This window comes from Marmota monax, unplaced genomic scaffold, assembly GCF_021218885.2.
Source record: "Marmota monax isolate L192 unplaced genomic scaffold, Marmota_monax_Labrador192_F-V1.1 WCK01_AAM20220418_F8-fsc00043, whole genome shotgun sequence".
NCBI classification, from domain to species: Eukaryota; Metazoa; Chordata; class Mammalia; order Rodentia; family Sciuridae; genus Marmota; species Marmota monax.
The window spans coordinates 12,991,724-13,009,791 of record NW_026691982.1 but is presented as its reverse complement, the minus strand read 5'-3'; the positions used below and the strand labels follow the sequence as shown (position 1 = coordinate 13,009,791).

The window sequence follows — 18,068 nt, the reverse complement described above, 5'->3', positions numbered from 1 at the left end:
GGTTAAGGGATAGCCTCTATCCTTGAGTTTACAATAAACTTGCCTCGTGCTATGTTGAATCCTTTATGATTCATCATGTTTAAGAGAAAATGTTATACAGTGACCATAATATATATATAATGTCTTTTCAAAGACATTTTTTAAATCTCAGCTGTGATTTAGGCAGTGAATCAGGATTAGGTGGGTGAAATGGTGCAGCTGTTTAGATTCAAGATGAATTTTGGAGGTCAAAGTTATAAGACTTGGTGCAGGTTGAAAGGGAGGAGGAGATATTGCATCTGGATGGATATGCCATTCCTGGGTGGAGGCACCAAAAGCAAACTCTTTAGGGGGAAGATCGCATCCATAATTCTATGCTATTTTTCTTCCTTCCATGTTTATCCCTTCTTTCTTAATCATGTTCATGTGTTCCCTAAATTCTTTTAAACCTATCCAATTTTGTTTTCCACTCTTTCATACATATCTATTTCTATTTTCCCTTGACCTGTTTAAGGCTTTTTGTGAGGCCGTAGGCATGTCACACTCATTTGGGTCTGGGTGCCTTTGCTCATACTTTGTTTTTCAGTGCTCAGCATCCAATCCACCTCTTTCATGAAGCCTGTTAAACTTTTTTACTTTCCTTGAGCTCTTTTGTCCTTGAAACCTTTATGTGCATACAATTTTTTTTTTTTTTTCAGGGCTGAGGATGGAGCTTAGGACCTTGCCCATGCTAGACAATTAATCTGCCATTGAGTTATACCACCAGCCAAGCAGTTAAAATTTGTTTCATATAATTTAGCTCCTAAATAGGCTCACGTGTACATCATGCATTATATGTATATATTTTAAATTTTGTGTTATTCCTGTAGTCACTGTTATTATCACTTTGATTATAATACTAATTTTTATTTTTATATAAATATAAAATATACTATTGGACTATTATTTAGAGCTTACTCTGACATTATCACATTTAATTTTTCTAAGGTTTTGTGAAGTAGGCATCCTATCCACAGATAAAAAATATAAGTTTAGGATATTTTGCTAAAACATGGCAGAGCTAGAACCTAAACACATATTCTATAAAGTTACCTCCATAGGCTTCTTGAAAGCCAGTGCTCTGTTTTCATTCATTGACTCAAGAAGTTTTCACTTAGTGCCTACTATATGTCAGATATCATTCTAGGCACTGGAAATGGGTCAGTGTAGAAAACAGTATAGGAAATTGGCATTCTTAGAAGGGAAGACAGTTAAGAACTCAGTAAGTGGGTCGAGTGTGTGTGGGGGGCAGCATTACAGTTTCACATACAATTGTTATCTGGAAGGGCTTGCTGAGAATATGATGTGTGAGTGTAGACCCAAAAGGGGTGCAAGAAAGATTCTGTTGCCATCTAGAGAGAAGGTTCTGAGCAGAAGCATGAGCAAGTACCAAACTTTTGAGACAAAATGACTGACATGTTTGAGGAAAAGTACAAAGGGCAAAATGGAGTGGAGGAAGGGGAGAATGGAAAGAGGTGAAAACAAAGGTCTTGGCAGGGAGGTCTGCATGAAGTGGGGCCTTGACTTAAGTGAAACGAAAAGACATTGCAGGCATTGGGTGAGAAGTGAAATGATCTGACATATCTAGTGATAAGTCATGTGCTGCTGATGTCAAGAAAGACTGCAGTGGGGTGGGAGTGATGGAATGACATTTGGAAACGATTTTGCAATAATCATAAGAAATGATGCATCTTGATCAGATTGGTAGCAGTGCAGCTGGTAAAGATGGGGTCAGAGTTAGATATAGAGTATTTTTTTCCTTCTTTCCGATTTTTTTTTGGTGCATTATGGTTGTATATAACTGTGGAATTTATTGTTACATATTCATACATGCACACAATATAACAATATAATATGGCCAGTATCACTCCCTAGCACTTACCCCTCTTTCCCTCTTTCTACCCCATGGTCCTTTCCCTCTTCTGATCTCCCTTTGATCTTCATGAGTTACCCCCACCTCACTTCTTTTCCTTTTTCCTCTTTCACTTCCACATATAAGAGAAAATGTAAGGACACCTGACCTTCTGAGTTTGGCTTATTTCACTTAATATAATTCTAGTTCCTGGCTATAGAGAATTTTGACGTGAGAGCCAAAGGTTTTGACTTAAGCAAATGGAAAGAGAGTGAGTTACTATTAACTGAGATAGGAAGGCCAAAACCTTGTTTTGGTTTAAGTTAAATTTGAGATGGAAGTTGGCATTCAAGTGGCAAAGCTGAGTAGGAAGTTAGATATTCAAACATGGAGTTGAGAGTGTTCTGAGCTAGAAATGTACATTTGAATCTTTATATGAATTTTTGTGCCAAGGGAGTATATTAGTGAGAAGGAAGGAAAGCAAATAAGAGCATGTGTTCCTGGAGGCCATGAAAAAGAAAGTCTTAAGAAGAAGGGAGTGAGTTGACTGTAATGCTGTGGGAAGATCAAGTAGGAAGAGAGGACTAGGGACTGTCATTAGCTCAAGTGCTATGGATTGGAGCTCACCAGAACTGCAGCAACCTCAGCCATATATCAATGCTGACAAATCACCTTGTTCACTGAGTGGTTGGTGTGGTGGTGGTATTTTGGAGTGAGACTCTATGAATACAGTTACATAGATAGGCTGTGACCTGTATCCTTGAGGGGACTTATAATTGGTTAATAATGAGCCCAGGTGTATACATGTAAAAGTAGATATTAATAGTACAGGTTGGCAGAGCTTTACTGCCAAATGATTAGTATAGACAAAACAGTGCCATAGGACTTTATGGAGTCAGTAAGTTTGTCAGATACTTAGGTGGCTGTTGAGATCTCATGAAGGAGGTGCACAGGGAAGAGATGGGAGTCTTCACAGGTATAAGGATGGCAGAGAAAGGGGTAAATGAGGGTAAGATGGACATTCATGTGATGGGTGAATTAGGAAATAACTGCAGCGAGTGAGGCATTTATTTTTAGGAGTTTCAAATTTAGTCCTTTTAATATGACAATTTTACAGATCCTTTTTTTTTTTTTTTTTGTAGCAGAGATTGAATTCAGGGGTGGTTTACACTGAGCTACATCTCCAGCCCTTTTTAGTTTTGATTTTGAGACAGGGTCTTGAAAAATTGTTTAGGGTCTTGCTAAGTTGTTTAGCTTGGCCTCAAACTTTGAATTTTGCCTCAACCTCTTGAGTTGCTAAGTTTATAGGCGTGTATTCCCACACCCAGCTCTAGATAGATTTTTGAGGCAGATTATTGTGACCAGAAAAATTAAGTGGGTAAATGTAGCAAAATATGGTTGTCAAGAAATAAAAAGTAGGGGCTGGGGATGTGGCTCAAGCGGAAGCACGCTCGCCTGGCATGCGCGGGGCACTTGGTTCGATCCTCAGCATCACATAAATGAAGATATTGTGTCCACCGAAAACTAAAAAATAAATATTAACAAAATTCTCTCTCTCACTCTCTCACTCTTTCTCTTAAAAAAAAAAAAATAAAAAATATACACCGTGATTTATTTATAAATAGTCCTATATGGTAGCTGGTATGATATTCTAAAGTGAGATTTCATTTTCGAATACATAGCAATTTTCTTTTTTCTTTCTGTAATTGCTAACACCACTTATATGAAATATGAAGCAGTATCTTCAAAATTAATCTATCCAAGACTTGTTAAGTATTGACAGTGGCAAGAAGCCCTATGGCTTCATGGTTTAGGTTAACCTCCATTCTTTCCTTAGACTTTTCACTCAGAAAGGAGATAACTTAAATTGAAGAGAGGGCAAGAAACTTAAAACCATGTAAAAGATCATCTGGAACATATAAAACAATGTTTGTGGTAAACTAAAATACACATGAAAGCTCTATACACAGTCAGTGGCAAAAAGTGCCAAATGAAAAAATACACATAAAACATTTCCTTTTGTGGGAAATAATGGCAATTTTATTATATTACTTTTATAGATTTATAAATTATAAGGACACAGTATTTTAATATACACTTAAAAAATTTTGTTAGACCTTAAAATATTTAATGTTATAGTTTTGCTTTATCTTATTTTGGTATTACCTCAAATAGATTATTCTATACTTGTTTATAAAAATAAGAATAGTCAATATTTTAATTTTCTTTCAATTTTCAGTAAATCATACTTCATGATTTTTTTAAAAAAATTTTTTTTAGTTGTAGATGGACACAATATCTTCATTTTTATTTGTTTATTTTTATGTGGTGCTGGGGACCAAACCCAGGGCCACATGCATATGAAGCAAGTGCTCTACTACTGAGCTATAACCCCAGCCCATATTTCATGATTTTTAAAATTTAATTTTTAGCAAATCATATTTCAAAAGTATACTACTTCTTTTTATGAACAAACCTGTCTAGCTATCTCTTTAAAACTTAGGAAAAAATTGGACATGCCTAAGATATAATTTTTTTCTCTTATACATATAGATAGAATCACATTGAAATTTTGGATGTTTTCTTTTAGCCTTTCACTGACAATTTTAATTTTGGGGTATAACCTAAGGATTTAGATTCTTACTATGCCAGGGTTTTATTTGTTTATTTGTTTGTTTTGTACTGGGAAGCACTTAACCACTGAGCCATCCCCACTCCTTTTTATTTTTTATTTTGAGATAGGGTCTGGCTAAGATGCTTAGAGTCTCGCTTAGTTGCTGAACCTGCAATTGGCTTTGAACCTGTAATCCTCCAGCCTCAGCCTCTAGAGGGGCTGGTATTACAGGATAATGTACCATCATGCCTGGCTTACTATGGTAGTTTAATTTATTTTTCTGATTAATTAGAAAAGAGATTATCTATAAATGTTTATTATATAACAGGTTAGCAACCCTGCTTCAGTTTGAAAATCACCACTTTAAGGGAGTTGTATGTAGATTATGATTATCACAATATAATTTTCTCAGGTGTGTTCATGTTACTTCTCGTAATTGAAGCTGTTTTCTTTGGATTTTATTTTTAGAGACTGTCATGCAGTTCCTTGAGAAACTATCTGACAAACTTTGTGAAAGGTTAGTTTTTCTTCTGCTATTTAGTGTTAAATGTTATATAGTTTTTTAAATAGAGAACTTAATATATAAAATAAATTAAGAAGTGACCTGTTAAGAGTATGTTGGAATATTAGCTATGCAGACCACTCAGCAAGACATATTCACTGTGAAGACCTATTTTGAAAGAATACGGTGGTTTTCTTAAGGTGCCAATCTTGACAATTTAGGTGGTCCACTGTCATTAATCCATTGTCTTTAGCAACCCATCATTTGTGTGTAATTTAAAAATGTTCCCAAAGCCTTCTTGAATGTATTTATTTTAACCTGTAGAGTTAATTTTATAACAAGCATGTAAAGTATCATTTCTCATCTTTCCAGCTAAGTACAAGAGATTCACAGATATGGTGGATTAATCTGTTTGGCATTTTGTGGATTTTAAGAGTGGCTCTGCCTCGATGTTTTGTACATCAAGCTAAAATATTTCCCTCTGTTTGGTTGGGTTCTTTTATTACAATGCTGACTTTCCTGCCCAGTCCTTTCATTATGCCTTTGTCCTTGCCTTTGATTGATGCTCTTCTAGTTCTAGTGGAGGGGCAAAATATGACTGCCCTTAAATAGCTAGGGTTCCAGAAAGTGGGGCACATGTGGCTTGTAAAAGAGGGCCAGGTCATCTCTTTTCTTTCTTTTAATGCTTTCTAAAATTTCAGTAGCCTTTTTTGACTATTGCAAATTTGTTAGCTCAAATTTCTGTTTTGGATTAGATAGTCATGTTTTGGAACACATTGCTTTCTAATTTGGTTTACGTTTATCAATTCTAAAATCTTCTTAATACCAGTGAACCATTGGGTTTTTGAGGAGGGACTGTTAGGCAATTATTTAAGAATTAATTCTATTTAGCTAGGTGTGGCACACACCTGTAATCCCAGCTACTTGGGGGTTGAGACAGGGGGATTGCAAGTTAGAGGCTAGTCTGGGCAATGTACCTAGTCTCAAATTTTAAAATATATTTTTTAAACATTTAAAAAACATTCCTAATTGCTCAATTTTAATGCAAACCAGACAGTTTCAAAATAACAAATAATTTATAAAATTGAGCTGGGGAAGTAGATGCATCTCAGGGATAGAACACTTGTGGGTTCAATCCCCAGTGCTTCAAAACAAAAACAAATCCAATTTATTGTACTTTGCTGTGATGGTTAAGTGGTGCAGTGTTCTTTCTCCACTTATATGTGTTTATAGGTAGTATTTCAGCTAACATATCTGTATAATTTTATAGTTATATAGGAGTTAATTCTAATGAAAAATTTATATTTTATAAATATTAAAGACTTGTTGAATTATTGCCAAACTAGTGTATTTCTATAGGGAAAAAATTATGAACAGCAATCTTAATTATCTATATTAATATTCTTTTATAGAGAATATTGTGTAAGTTTCTTACCTTTTTAAAGCAAGATTTTAAAGCACTTTTTTTTAATAGTGCTTTTTAAAGTACTATTTTTGGAGTAAAAATAGTGATTTGAATAATGCTTTTTAAGATAGGCATATCTGTATAATGCTTTTTTTTAAGATAGGAATTGAAGTGATATACTAATTTATGCAGTCTTGTCTCTTCTAATACTTTAGTAAAATTTGGATTAATACTAGTTTACATTTGTTCATAGATTATATCTAATTTTATCATGAATATTGGAAAGTTAGTTCTTTCATAATTATTAAAGTTTTGTCCTAATAAATAATGATAAACCTGTTTTACAGAACTATAAAAGATTTTGAGATGATGCGACAGATGAAAATGAAACTAAATCCTCAAAATTCTGTAAGTAAATATTTTGGAATATTTTTATTATGAGCAGGCTATCAACTGAAATGATTATCTCTTGATTCTAGAACTTTCTTGCGATATGCTGGAGGTCTGTGTTGTTTTGTTTTTGATGCTTGGTTTGGTGATTAAAGGTATTGAAATATTTGATCCAGAAATTTGAATGTGCGTATGTGTATGTGTGTATGTGCATTAACCTTATGAGCATTCATGCCAGGGCTGCTTTCATTCTACAGAAAGTTGGCTTCTCAATTTGAAGCATCTTTTAATGAGACTCAGTGAAGACTCAATCTAGCAGTTGGTAATTTTAACCATCGACATTAATACTGATGTTTACATGCTCACTTATTTGTTTGCTAATTTATGAGGCTCAGTTAAGTAGATCAGTGTTAACTGACAAAGTATATCCCTTTCTAAAAACATACATTGTTTTCAATCATAAAGCACATGATTGTATGACCTTATAATGTAGAGTAAGGGTCTTTACAACCAGCATGCTGCCCAAGTGATGGAGATGCTCTGAAAGTGATGGGATTCCAAATGTCAGGACCCTTGTTCCCATTTAGTTTGAAGCCTCCTCAGGATTTCTGGAGTTGTATATGCCTTTCTGTTTTAGTCTTTTTTACTACTCTGACTAAAGGACCTGACCAGCACAATTGTAAATGAAGAAAAGTTCATTTGAGAGCTCATGGTTTCAGAGGTCTTAGTCCATAGAAGGCCAGTTCCATTCCTTGGGGCTTGAGGTGAGGCAGAATATCATGGCAGAAGAGTGTGGCAGAGGCAGGCAGCTCACATAGTAATCAGGAAGCACAGAGAGAGAGAGTCTCCACACTCAAGATACAAAATATATACCCCAAAGCTATACCCCAGTTGCCACCTCCTTCAGCCATACCCTTCACTTCAGTTACTACTCAGTTAATCCCTATCAGGGAATTAAATCACTGATTGGATTAAGACTCTTGCAAGCTAATCATTTCTCCTCTGAACCTTCTTGCATTGTTTCACATGTGAGCTTTTGGAGGATACCACATCCAAACCATAACACCTTCTTTCATAGGTGCTGCTGTTGGTAATTCTTGATTCAATAGCAGCTACTACTACAGGAATAATTTAGGGTACAGGGCCTTGCATATTTAGAAACTATATGTCAGCTTCTCAGATACAACCACTGTGAAACAGATTTTAAATTGCTGGATTTGATGGGATTAGAGTAGTATGTTAATCTGTTAATTTATGATAGGAACCATATTTAGCAAAATTACTAGTATTGGTTATCTGCACTCTTTGGCTTGGTGGATAGGTCTACTTAAGAAACCAGATAAGAGATCAGAATATGGTTTGGTGAATATGGAAACAGAAAAAAATGAGTTGCCAGAAGCAAATTCAATAAAACCTGATATGACTTTAAACTATTCTTCCTAGGCATTTTTGTGCAGTTTATTAACTATTATATATTATTCTGCAGATATTTGTGAGGTGCCCACTCTCCTCATGAGTCTGTTCTGGTGAATGTTGCCACCACTCACCCTGCTGCCCTAGTCAGCACCTCCACTTCGTGTAGATCAGTGGTTTCCAAAATGTGGTCTCTGGACCAGAAACATCACTTGGAGATTTGGTAGAAATACAAATTCTCCAGCCCCTTATCAGACCCATTGAATCAGAGAGCCTGGAGCAAGCCCCATGAGATGAATTTTAACAAATCCTCCAGGGTAGTTCACATCCTCACTTATTAGTTCTTACACATTCTGCTATCTCAAGAACATGCCCAAAGATGGAAATGGGTTCTTGCTTCCCTATGCCTATTGCCACAGCCTTAGTTGGATCATTATTATTTGTCACTCACATCATAATTGTAGTTGTTTTATTGGTTTTCTAGCCTTTTGTTCTTGCTCCCTTCAAAACCATACCAGATTCAGACTGTACAGCAATGTGCCCAGCCCAGTGTTAGCAGAGAGTAGGTGCCAACACTTATTTGAAATATGAATAAGTGAATAGATTCCCACCTAAGAGGTATTTTTTTCTAAAAGCAGATCTGCTCTTGTCACTCTTTTATTTAAAATTCTTCAATAACTCCTTACAATTCTTAAGATTTGCCTTCCAATTTCTTTGTGTCTTCCACCAGGCCCTTCAGGATTCAGGCCTGTTTATCTTTTAGGTCTCATCTCCTACTCCCCCTTTAAGTTGAGTTTAGCATTCTTTATTCTTGTCTAATACCTGTGTGGTACTCATGTGCCTTTTATGTTTACTTTTGTTTAGCTTACCCTTGATGTACTTTATTGTTTATGTGCCAGCCACATACATATGGCATGGTAGGTAGCTTGTGATCATGTAACATGGAAAAGAAAACCTCATTATTTGAGGAGATAATGCTGACCTTAAATTTTAGAGGGTGATGTTGACAAGAAAAACAGCCTGTATTTATGCCAGACATTGTATTTAATAATCTAAGTGCATTTAGCAGTCCTATTTGGGATGTGTTGTTGGTTCATTCAACAAATATTTTTTGAGTGACTACCATGTACCAGGCACTGTCCAGGGTGCCAGGATACAATAGGGAATAATGCAAACAAAGTTGCTGGCCTTATGCAGTTTTCAGTTTGGTGTGGATTGAAAACTTGAACCTGACGGTCTGACTTCACAGTCTAGGCTCTTCACCAGTCTTTTTGCCACCTGGACACCTTGTAGGGAGGATGATCTATTCAAATGTTCAAGCTTTCCTTTGATTTTTTTTTTTTTTTTTTTTACCATTTGTCAAAAACAACTATTATTGTGATATTTCTTTATGACAAATTTTCTTTGCCAAGATTAGAGTTAATTCTGCCTTACTTACATTGTAAATTATTGCTTTCAGTTTTGGGATCTGCCCTAATCTTCATGCTTACATTTAGAAAGAACCCTAATCTAATCTTTAGTATTTTAATCATAATGCAGTACATTTTTAAAGATTAATACCTGGGTTACATTTTGCAAAATTTTCTTCACAGCTCATTTAATTTGTTAATGTTGTCTTTGGTTTACATTTTTTAGTAAAGTAATGTATTCATTTTGAGATGGGGTTTCCCTATGTTGCCCGGGCTGGCCTTGAACTCCCCACCTCTGCCTCCAGAGTAGTTGGCATGTACCATGGCACCTGGCTTTAGTTTACACTTCAGAATTACACTTGTTTATCTTTATCCCAAATTCTAGGATTAGGTCTTCTTTATCCATTGAATTAGGAGAAGCCAAATTCCTCCAGGCTATGAATTTTTAGGGTTTTTATAAAATTTTTCTGATATACATTAACTGACTTACATTCTTTAAGCAGGCTGATTTACAGTAACTGGTTTACGTGTTATAAGTTTGGCTACATTACCAATAAAAAATTTGAAACTGTCAATATCTTCATCACTATGAATTATTTGATTGTAGGAACTGATGCCTTGGGATCCCCCCTACTACAGTGGTGTGATTCGTGCAGAGAGGTAAGTTTTCCAAGAAATACACATGTAAGAAGGAAATAGGAAAGTAATATTTACTGAGAACTTTGCACATTAATTATGCAGCTACTGTCATGCACTCAGGTGCCCACCTTACACATGTGTTTCCCCTCAAACCCATCCCCTCTGTTGGTAGGTACACTTCTGCCCACAAATTTTTAAAATCTGGATTGCAAAGTTGTGCTGTGTCATAGGATCATGCTTTACCTCTCCCCCACTGGTTCATTCTTACGTTGCTTGTGTCATTTCCTCCTTTAAAACTTTGAAATATCTTCCCACAGCATCCAGCATCTGTCTTCTCTCCAACCTTTCCAGTGCATAGGTTCCTGGTTCTCTTCCTAGACTATGGGCATTTAAATGCTGGGACTTTGCTAGAACCCTTACTGTCTCCCCTTGCTGGTCCAGGGTAGGTGCTCAGCAAATGTTTGTTGAACCATTGAGGGAACAAAGCAGTACTTCCTCATTCCTATGTGATTTCCATATGTTTTCTCATTTTTATTAGAATATTTTGTCAACATGTTTTTGGCACATTCAGAGGGATATAAATGAACTAAAAATTTTAGGAAACAAGTTGATCAAAGCAGTCTTCTAGCTTCTATATTGTCTTTCTTTGTTAAAGTATTAGATATATCTTTTTTTCCCTAAACATATTCTATTTCTTTCATTTGTATATTTACTTATAACCCAAGAATATAGAGATCTGTTTAAAATTAACCCATTGAAAAATGTATGTCCCCAGCACTTTTATATGCCCAGAGGGATTTTTTTTTTTGAAAAAAATCTCAGAATCCTACCCTTTAACATTTTGTTTACATTTTTCTCTTATAAATCTTTTTTTTTTTTTGCATTTTACTTAAAATATTTTTTATTTGTTTTAATTAGTTATACATGACAGTAGAGTGCATTTATGTACTTTGATGTGTCATACATAAATGGGGTATAATTTCTCATTTTTCTCATTGTACATGTTGTAGAATCACATTGGTCAGGCAGTCATATATGTACATAAGGTAGTAAAGTCTGTTTCATTCTATTATCCTTTATATCCCTATATCCCCTCCCGTCCCTTCACCCTTCTCTACCTAATCTAAAGTAATTATTTTTCCCTGCCCACCTTATTGTAGATTAGCATCCACATATTAGAGAAAACATTTGACCTTTGGGTTTTGGGGATTGGTTTATTTCGCTTACCACTATATTCTCCAATTCTATCCATTTACTGGCAAATGCCCTAATTTCATTCTTCTTTAAAACTGAGTAATATTCCATCAAATATATATACCACATTTTCTTCATCCATTCATCTGTTGAAGGGCACGTAGATAATTTTTGATGTAGGTAATTTGACTAAGGTTATGATTTATTTGAGTAATAGAATAAAATATGTTTTTTTGTCTTTCTCCTTACTAAAACATAGGTGTATCTTGATGATGTATTTATTTGGTGTAAGCTTTAAAATATTCTTATTCCTATGCATTATTAAGCATCAAGTAAAGGGTAGAAGGAACCTTTCTAAAATTAGACTATAATTTTTAATTATTTCTTTTGTCATTTGTTGAAATAGCAGAAAAAAATAACTTTATATGACCTCTTCTACATCAACAGGATGAGATGTCCTAAGATAATTCTACATCAGATAATTCATTTTCATTCATTTTCTCGTCTTTGACCTTTATTCATTACTGTTCTCAAAACCATTGATAAAGCATAATTAACACCAAACCTTTAGGTAATAATATTTGATCAGCTATTTTTTTACACATGTATCTCAAATTCAGTATAATAATTTAGCCATGATAAACAGGGATTTATAGTATGTTATGGCTTAACATATGATATTATTTCAAAGTGGCTCTTTTTTTTGGTTAAAAACTTCAGACCCTGCTCATGAAAATATAATTTTTCTTCTAAAATTCTTTTAAAGAAAGATTTAATCTTATTGCTTACTCTGTTAAAAATGTGGCATAAAGGTATACTAACATTTACTTATTAATGTTTTCCATTTTTAAAGTATTTGATTTGATTTTTGATGTTGAGAAATGATGCAGATTGAATGTATTTGGTTCTGATTTTTGCTACCATGGTTTGTGTGTGGTATTACTTCCATATCATGTTCCCCACCCCTGATCATTTTAATTAACGCCTTAGCCTTAAATTAAAGTGGTATTTTTGTCCTTTAACTATATTCTCTAAGTCTAGCATGCCTGAAAGATGGTTCTGTGGAAATTTCATATGAATATTCAAAGATTTGGAAAGATATAATCAATAGAAGTTTAAAGCATATTTATTAATTAGGCATCTGAGATCCCTCAGAAGTTTGATGTGGTTTTAAGCAAAAGCTATCAAATAAAGGATAGTAATGTCTTCTCCATTTGTGCTAAAAATACAATATTGAGAAGTCTTTCTGTTGCTGACCAACTCTAGAGTCAGGACTTACAGATCCCTGATCCTCCAGTAGTTATAGAGTTCTCACTCCTCAACATGCCACAGAGACATGGTCTTTTTGCCAAGTTCTCCATTAGAAAGAGTGGAAATACCAGAGACAGCTATTCCTGTGGCCAGGAACACATTCCTAGAAGCTAGAAGGAATAGCAAATCCTGGCCACCATTTAAGGGGCCACATGATCTTTGACAGATTACTTATGCTCTCTCAGCCTTTCAGCAGGGTTATTTCTAAAACTGATTATAGTTGCCTGACTTCATGGGTCAGGCTTAAGGAGATGTTAGTATTGTTAGTAGATACATTATATTATTATATGGAATTGTCTATTTGTGGACTCTCTTCTAAGAAGTGATCTACTCTACGATGCTTTTTAGGTACTCTCCAACATCTTTTAAAGGAGAGGGCAGATCTCCCTTTTTAAAAAAATACTCGTCAAAACTATAGTGAACGTTTCACATGAATTTTAGAATGCTCTTCAGAGAGCTTTTGATGACGGATTAAGAATGAATACTAAAAGAGAGAAGACCGTGTTGCCTGTGCTTCCCAGCATCACAGTATCCAGGGTGGAAGTGCCCTGCATCCATCTGGCAGAATGGCTTTTTGCTGTTGATCAATTTCCTCTTCCAGGTTGAGGGGTCACCACTGCCTTCAAAATAAAATTGGAGCTGTCGTTCAGGGTCTTAAAGGATCTGATCATGCTTTTCTTTTAACAATAAATAAAAAGGTGTATATCCTTATTTCTGAAGCATTCAACAATTTGTATTGATTCTCTAAAATTTTTTGAAAGATGAGTGTTTTAAAGGTGGCACTGACCTTTAAAAGATTTTAGAGAATACTTAAAGAGGATCCCATGAAGTAGACCATCCCCTAGAAGAATTTCCAGGATGGCAAGTATCCAGGTTGGATCTAGCCTGCCATTCTGATTTTTTTTTTTCCCCACCAGTTGTCTTCCTCCAAACCTTTCCTCAGCTAAACTAAACTCTCTTCTCCAGTCAGACCCCTTTGTCTCAGAGACAGAATCTGTGTTTGGTGAGCAATCAGATTTTCCTTCCTAGTGTTTCTTCTTCATCTGCAAAATCTTGCTGAGTGTGTCTACCTGCCTGATGGCCACGTGGGGCTTTAACTTATTTTAACTAACATTTCATACTAGTTCATTTACTTGGCTATTAACTCAGGAAAAGGGATGCAGAAATGCTTCAGAAGGGATTGTGAGATTGGGGGTTTTTAAACATCTATGTTAAGTAGCTTACCGGGAATAAATGATGGTATTTGGGTTTGAGGTTTTAATAATCTTGATTGATTAGAGTGGGAAGAGAAGCATAGGTAATAGATGAGAAAGAAGGGGAAAATATAATAATTTGGGTTGAGGTTAGAGGAATGGAACAAAGAAAAGATTTCTAGATCCTTGATAAATTCATAGAATTTCAGGTAAAGACATAAATATGTGGGTGGACACAAAATGAAAATTAGAAGGGGCCTTTCCTTGATTGGAACTTTTCTTCAAGCTAAATGCCAGGGACTATTTTTCTTGCTTTTATGTTAAACACTCCTGATTTATTTCACGTTTCCTAAATGTCTCTCCAAAGAAGAAAAGAACCTATTTAGAAGTAAGAGGAGAAATCAGTATTTTTTAAACCAACCAAAGATTGATCTGAGAAAATACTGGATAAAGAACCATTGGTATATCTTAAAAAGAGCAACTCATTGTTTTCTTTTTTAAGTTTTAGTGTTAAATTCTTACGGGAAGGCAAAATTAATTCTTTCAGCTATGAAAAGTATACATGATTTTATTTGAAATTAAATTTTGTTTTGGAATAAATAATATATTCATATGATTTTAAAAAATTAAAACAATGTTAAAAAGTGTTCATTAAGAAATGTTGATCTTATCCTTGCCTCTACCCCCAGAGGTCATCATTTTAGAGTTGTTTAATGTACCTGTATAGTGTTTGGGTTTTGTTTTTAATCCTTTGGGGTCTTGTCTCTTTTCTGCCAATAATGAGTTTCAGTGAATCATATTTTATTTATTTTGCTGCTATTTTACATTAAGATGCCATTGGGAAGTGAAATTCAATATTGTCTATTCCTTGTTAAGGTATAATCTCAAAATCTTAAGAACATTTATATAATGAAAATAGGGGTGTTTTGTGTTTTAAATTATTCAGAAAATACTGGGCTCTCACAGAAGGACTTCTGGTTGGTATGTGAAATTATATATTTATTTGTTTGCATAGATGTAGGGACCTCCATGGATTTAAAGTTAAAAATTAACCTTTATTATGAAAACTTACAAAATAGAAGTAGAATGACATGATTAACTCCTATATGTTCTTCTCTTGGATTCAATGATTATCAAGATTTGCTAGATTTGCTTCATGTATCCCTTTTTCCCTTTTATTTTTCTTCTCTGTTGGCATTCTTTACTCCTCTCCCTCATGGCTTTACTTCTTTGCTTGTTACTGAATATTTTAAAGTAATCTTAGCATTCCAGTTATCTTCCTCTTATGTATTTATCACATATCTCTAAAAAACATGAACATAACTCCAATGTCATTATTACCTAGTATCAACAGCAGTTTGTTGTCACCATCTAATATCTAGGCTTTAGTCATACTTCCTTGATAGTATCTATATTAGATTTCTATTATAACAAAATACCTTAATCAACTTATTATACATTGGAAAGGTTTTTTGTTTTTGTTTTTGTTCACAGTTTTAGAAGCTTAAGTCTATGATCCGTTGGCCTTGCTGATTTGGGGCCTGTGGCAGAGCAACACATCATGGTGAGGAACATGTAGTAGAGAAAGTTGCTCACCTCATGTCAGCTGGAAGGAAAGAGAGAGACAAGAAGGGGTCAGGGTCCCAGTGTCCATTTCAGGGACATCCCCCAGTGACTAAACTTCCTTCCACTAGGCCCCACCTCCTAAAGGTTCTCCCACTTCCCAATAGCACCATGGGTCAGGACCAACACTTTAACACATGGCTTTTTGGGGGACATTCAAGATCCGAACTATAGCAGCATTAAATCTGTTTTTTTTTTTTTTTTTTTCCCTTTCCCCTCCAGTTAGCTTGTTGGAATTCAGATCCAGACAAGGCCTATACATTTCACTTGGTTTTTCTGTCTCTTACTCAATAACAGTTTTCCATATCTCATGTCTGCTGCATCCATATTATCAAGCAATTGTTGAAGAGACCATGTGTTTGTCTTACAAGAACCTTCTGGATTTATCTGGTTGTTTCTTTCTTTTTAAATTTTTAGTTGTAGATGGATACTTTATTTTACTTATTTATTTTTATATGATGATGAGGATCGAACCCAGTGCCCCACAGGTGCTAGGCAAGTGTTCTACCACTGAGCTACAGCCCCAGCCCTATCTGGTTGCTTCTTTGTGGTGTCATTTCATTGGTTGCTCACATGCTACCATTTCTGTAAACTGGATGGTATATCTAAAGACTGTATGTTAAACGTTTCCTGTTTTTGGCAGGGACACTCATAGATTCACTCAACTAGAAAGTAAATTACATGTTGTTATCAGCAATGTGAAAGCATCCAGTTCTGCATCATTCCCCTCTTTGGCTTCTCACTAGTGTTTATGAGACCTAGTTGATCCTGAGAAGTTGTCTGGCGGGAGAAGTGGATGATGATTGCTCCTGTTCTGAGCCAGAAGAGAGGAGGGGTCTGAGGACAATATTTTCACATGCTCTGCTCTTTTCAAGTGTGCATTTTGCCTGGCCCTTACATGTCCTCTGGCAGGCCATCTCTTTCATTCTGTAATGAACCTCTGAGCATTGGAAAAGCTTTAGGCAAGTGCTCTGAGCTTCCATCATCTTTTTTCCCCCAAGGCTTTTGGGAAGAAAAATCCTGCCTGTTTTCCTTTCTGCAGCTTCCACTTGTGCCTTCTCACCAGGATTTATTTCCTCACTTCCCCGGGGAGGGTGTGGGGGGGGGTAGACCTAGACACTGGCTCCCAACATTTCAGCAGCTCTAAATGGAGGGATAGCTACAGGTAGAAGTCTCACTGCTGTTGTAAGACTTGTTTCTAGCGACTATGGTTGGGGTGCTGTCACTTGGTGCCACTTCTGTGTGCTATTATTATCCTTTCTCCAGTCAGGCCTACTGATTCACTTTATTCTCCAAGGTGGTGATGGAATTACACTATTTTTGTTCAGCCTTGATTTCCAGTGATATCTGCAGCTAATCTGCACCCCTAAGGATTATTATTCCCCGATTACCAGGAAGTTTGGCAGAAGCAATGTTCTTGCTTCTAGGTTGACAAATCAAGATAAAAACCAACTTGACCATGGGGGGTTCTTTATGAAATGGAAGGAGGAAAAGGTCTTCTTCATTTTTAGTGCTATATAATTACCTGAAAGACAAATAGATTCCAGTATCACTCAGCTCTTTCACTGCTACCATACCTTTATTTAACCAAAGAAAACAGTAGCTCTCCCTGTGGCATTCTACACTAAACATTTCAAAATGCCATCCAACTATAACATTATAATCATACTCATACAATCATTTCTGATGCCAAAAGCATTCCAGTACACTGTTCTTTTGATAAAGTTAAAAATAGTTCCTCTGACAATATTGTCACATACTGTGCGCTTTTCAAGTGTGCATTTTGCCTGGCCCACACATGTCCTCTGGCAGGCCATCTCATTCATTCTGTAATGAACCTCTGAGCATTTATTTTATGCCTTTTGATGCAAAAGTTCTGTCTCATACCTGCTTTCATTTATTGAATAGAGTGAGACTGAAGCCTGTGTTTACCTGCAGTTTTAACCTGGATCCATTGACTGCACTTAATTGTGTTTTATACTTTCACTAAGTTCAGTGCCAAGATTTTTGGAAGTAATATCCAAGTTCTTTCTTAACTTTAATTCCCTGTGCATCAGAGGTTGAAATTCAATGTGACTCAGAGTATGCTTCATATGGACAAAGATACATTGTTTTTTTTTTAAATAAACAAAAATCTCAATGATGAATGAAGAATTCTTCAGTTGAAAAATGTCTTTTTCACTGATATTTCTTTGCTTATTTCAATCATAATTAGTATTCATGATGAGGATTTTGATATATTGTTAAATTTTATTGTTTTTTATTTTATTTTTTGTGGTGTTGGTGTTGAACTTACACCCCAGGCATGCCAGGCAAATTCTCAACCACCAAGGTATATCCCAGCCCCAAATTCCATTATTTGTGCTAAAAAAGACCTAATCATACTTATGCCATTTTACCATTTTGATTATAATTTGTTCTGATTTTTTGAAAATTGAAAATTTGTAAATCCATAGGTAGCAGATTTTTAACCAGAACAAATAGTAGATCACTTACTGAATTTTA

General features: G+C 35.3%; 1 protein-coding gene across 4 annotated transcripts in view; it reads left to right on the top strand.

The window, feature by feature from the left end:
* Mipep (mitochondrial intermediate peptidase) overlaps positions 1 to 18,068 on the top strand; it is a 190,796-nt gene that overhangs the window by 20,716 nt on the left and 152,012 nt on the right. For all 4 annotated transcript variants that reach the window (XM_058580735.1, XM_058580731.1, XM_046447939.1 and 1 more), the window contains exons 8-10: positions 4,953 to 5,001; positions 6,739 to 6,799; positions 10,211 to 10,263. In XM_058580735.1, coding sequence (XP_058436718.1) covers positions 4,953 to 5,001; positions 6,739 to 6,799; positions 10,211 to 10,263 — 163 coding nt within the window. The remainder of the gene's footprint in view (positions 1 to 4,952; positions 5,002 to 6,738; positions 6,800 to 10,210; positions 10,264 to 18,068) is intronic.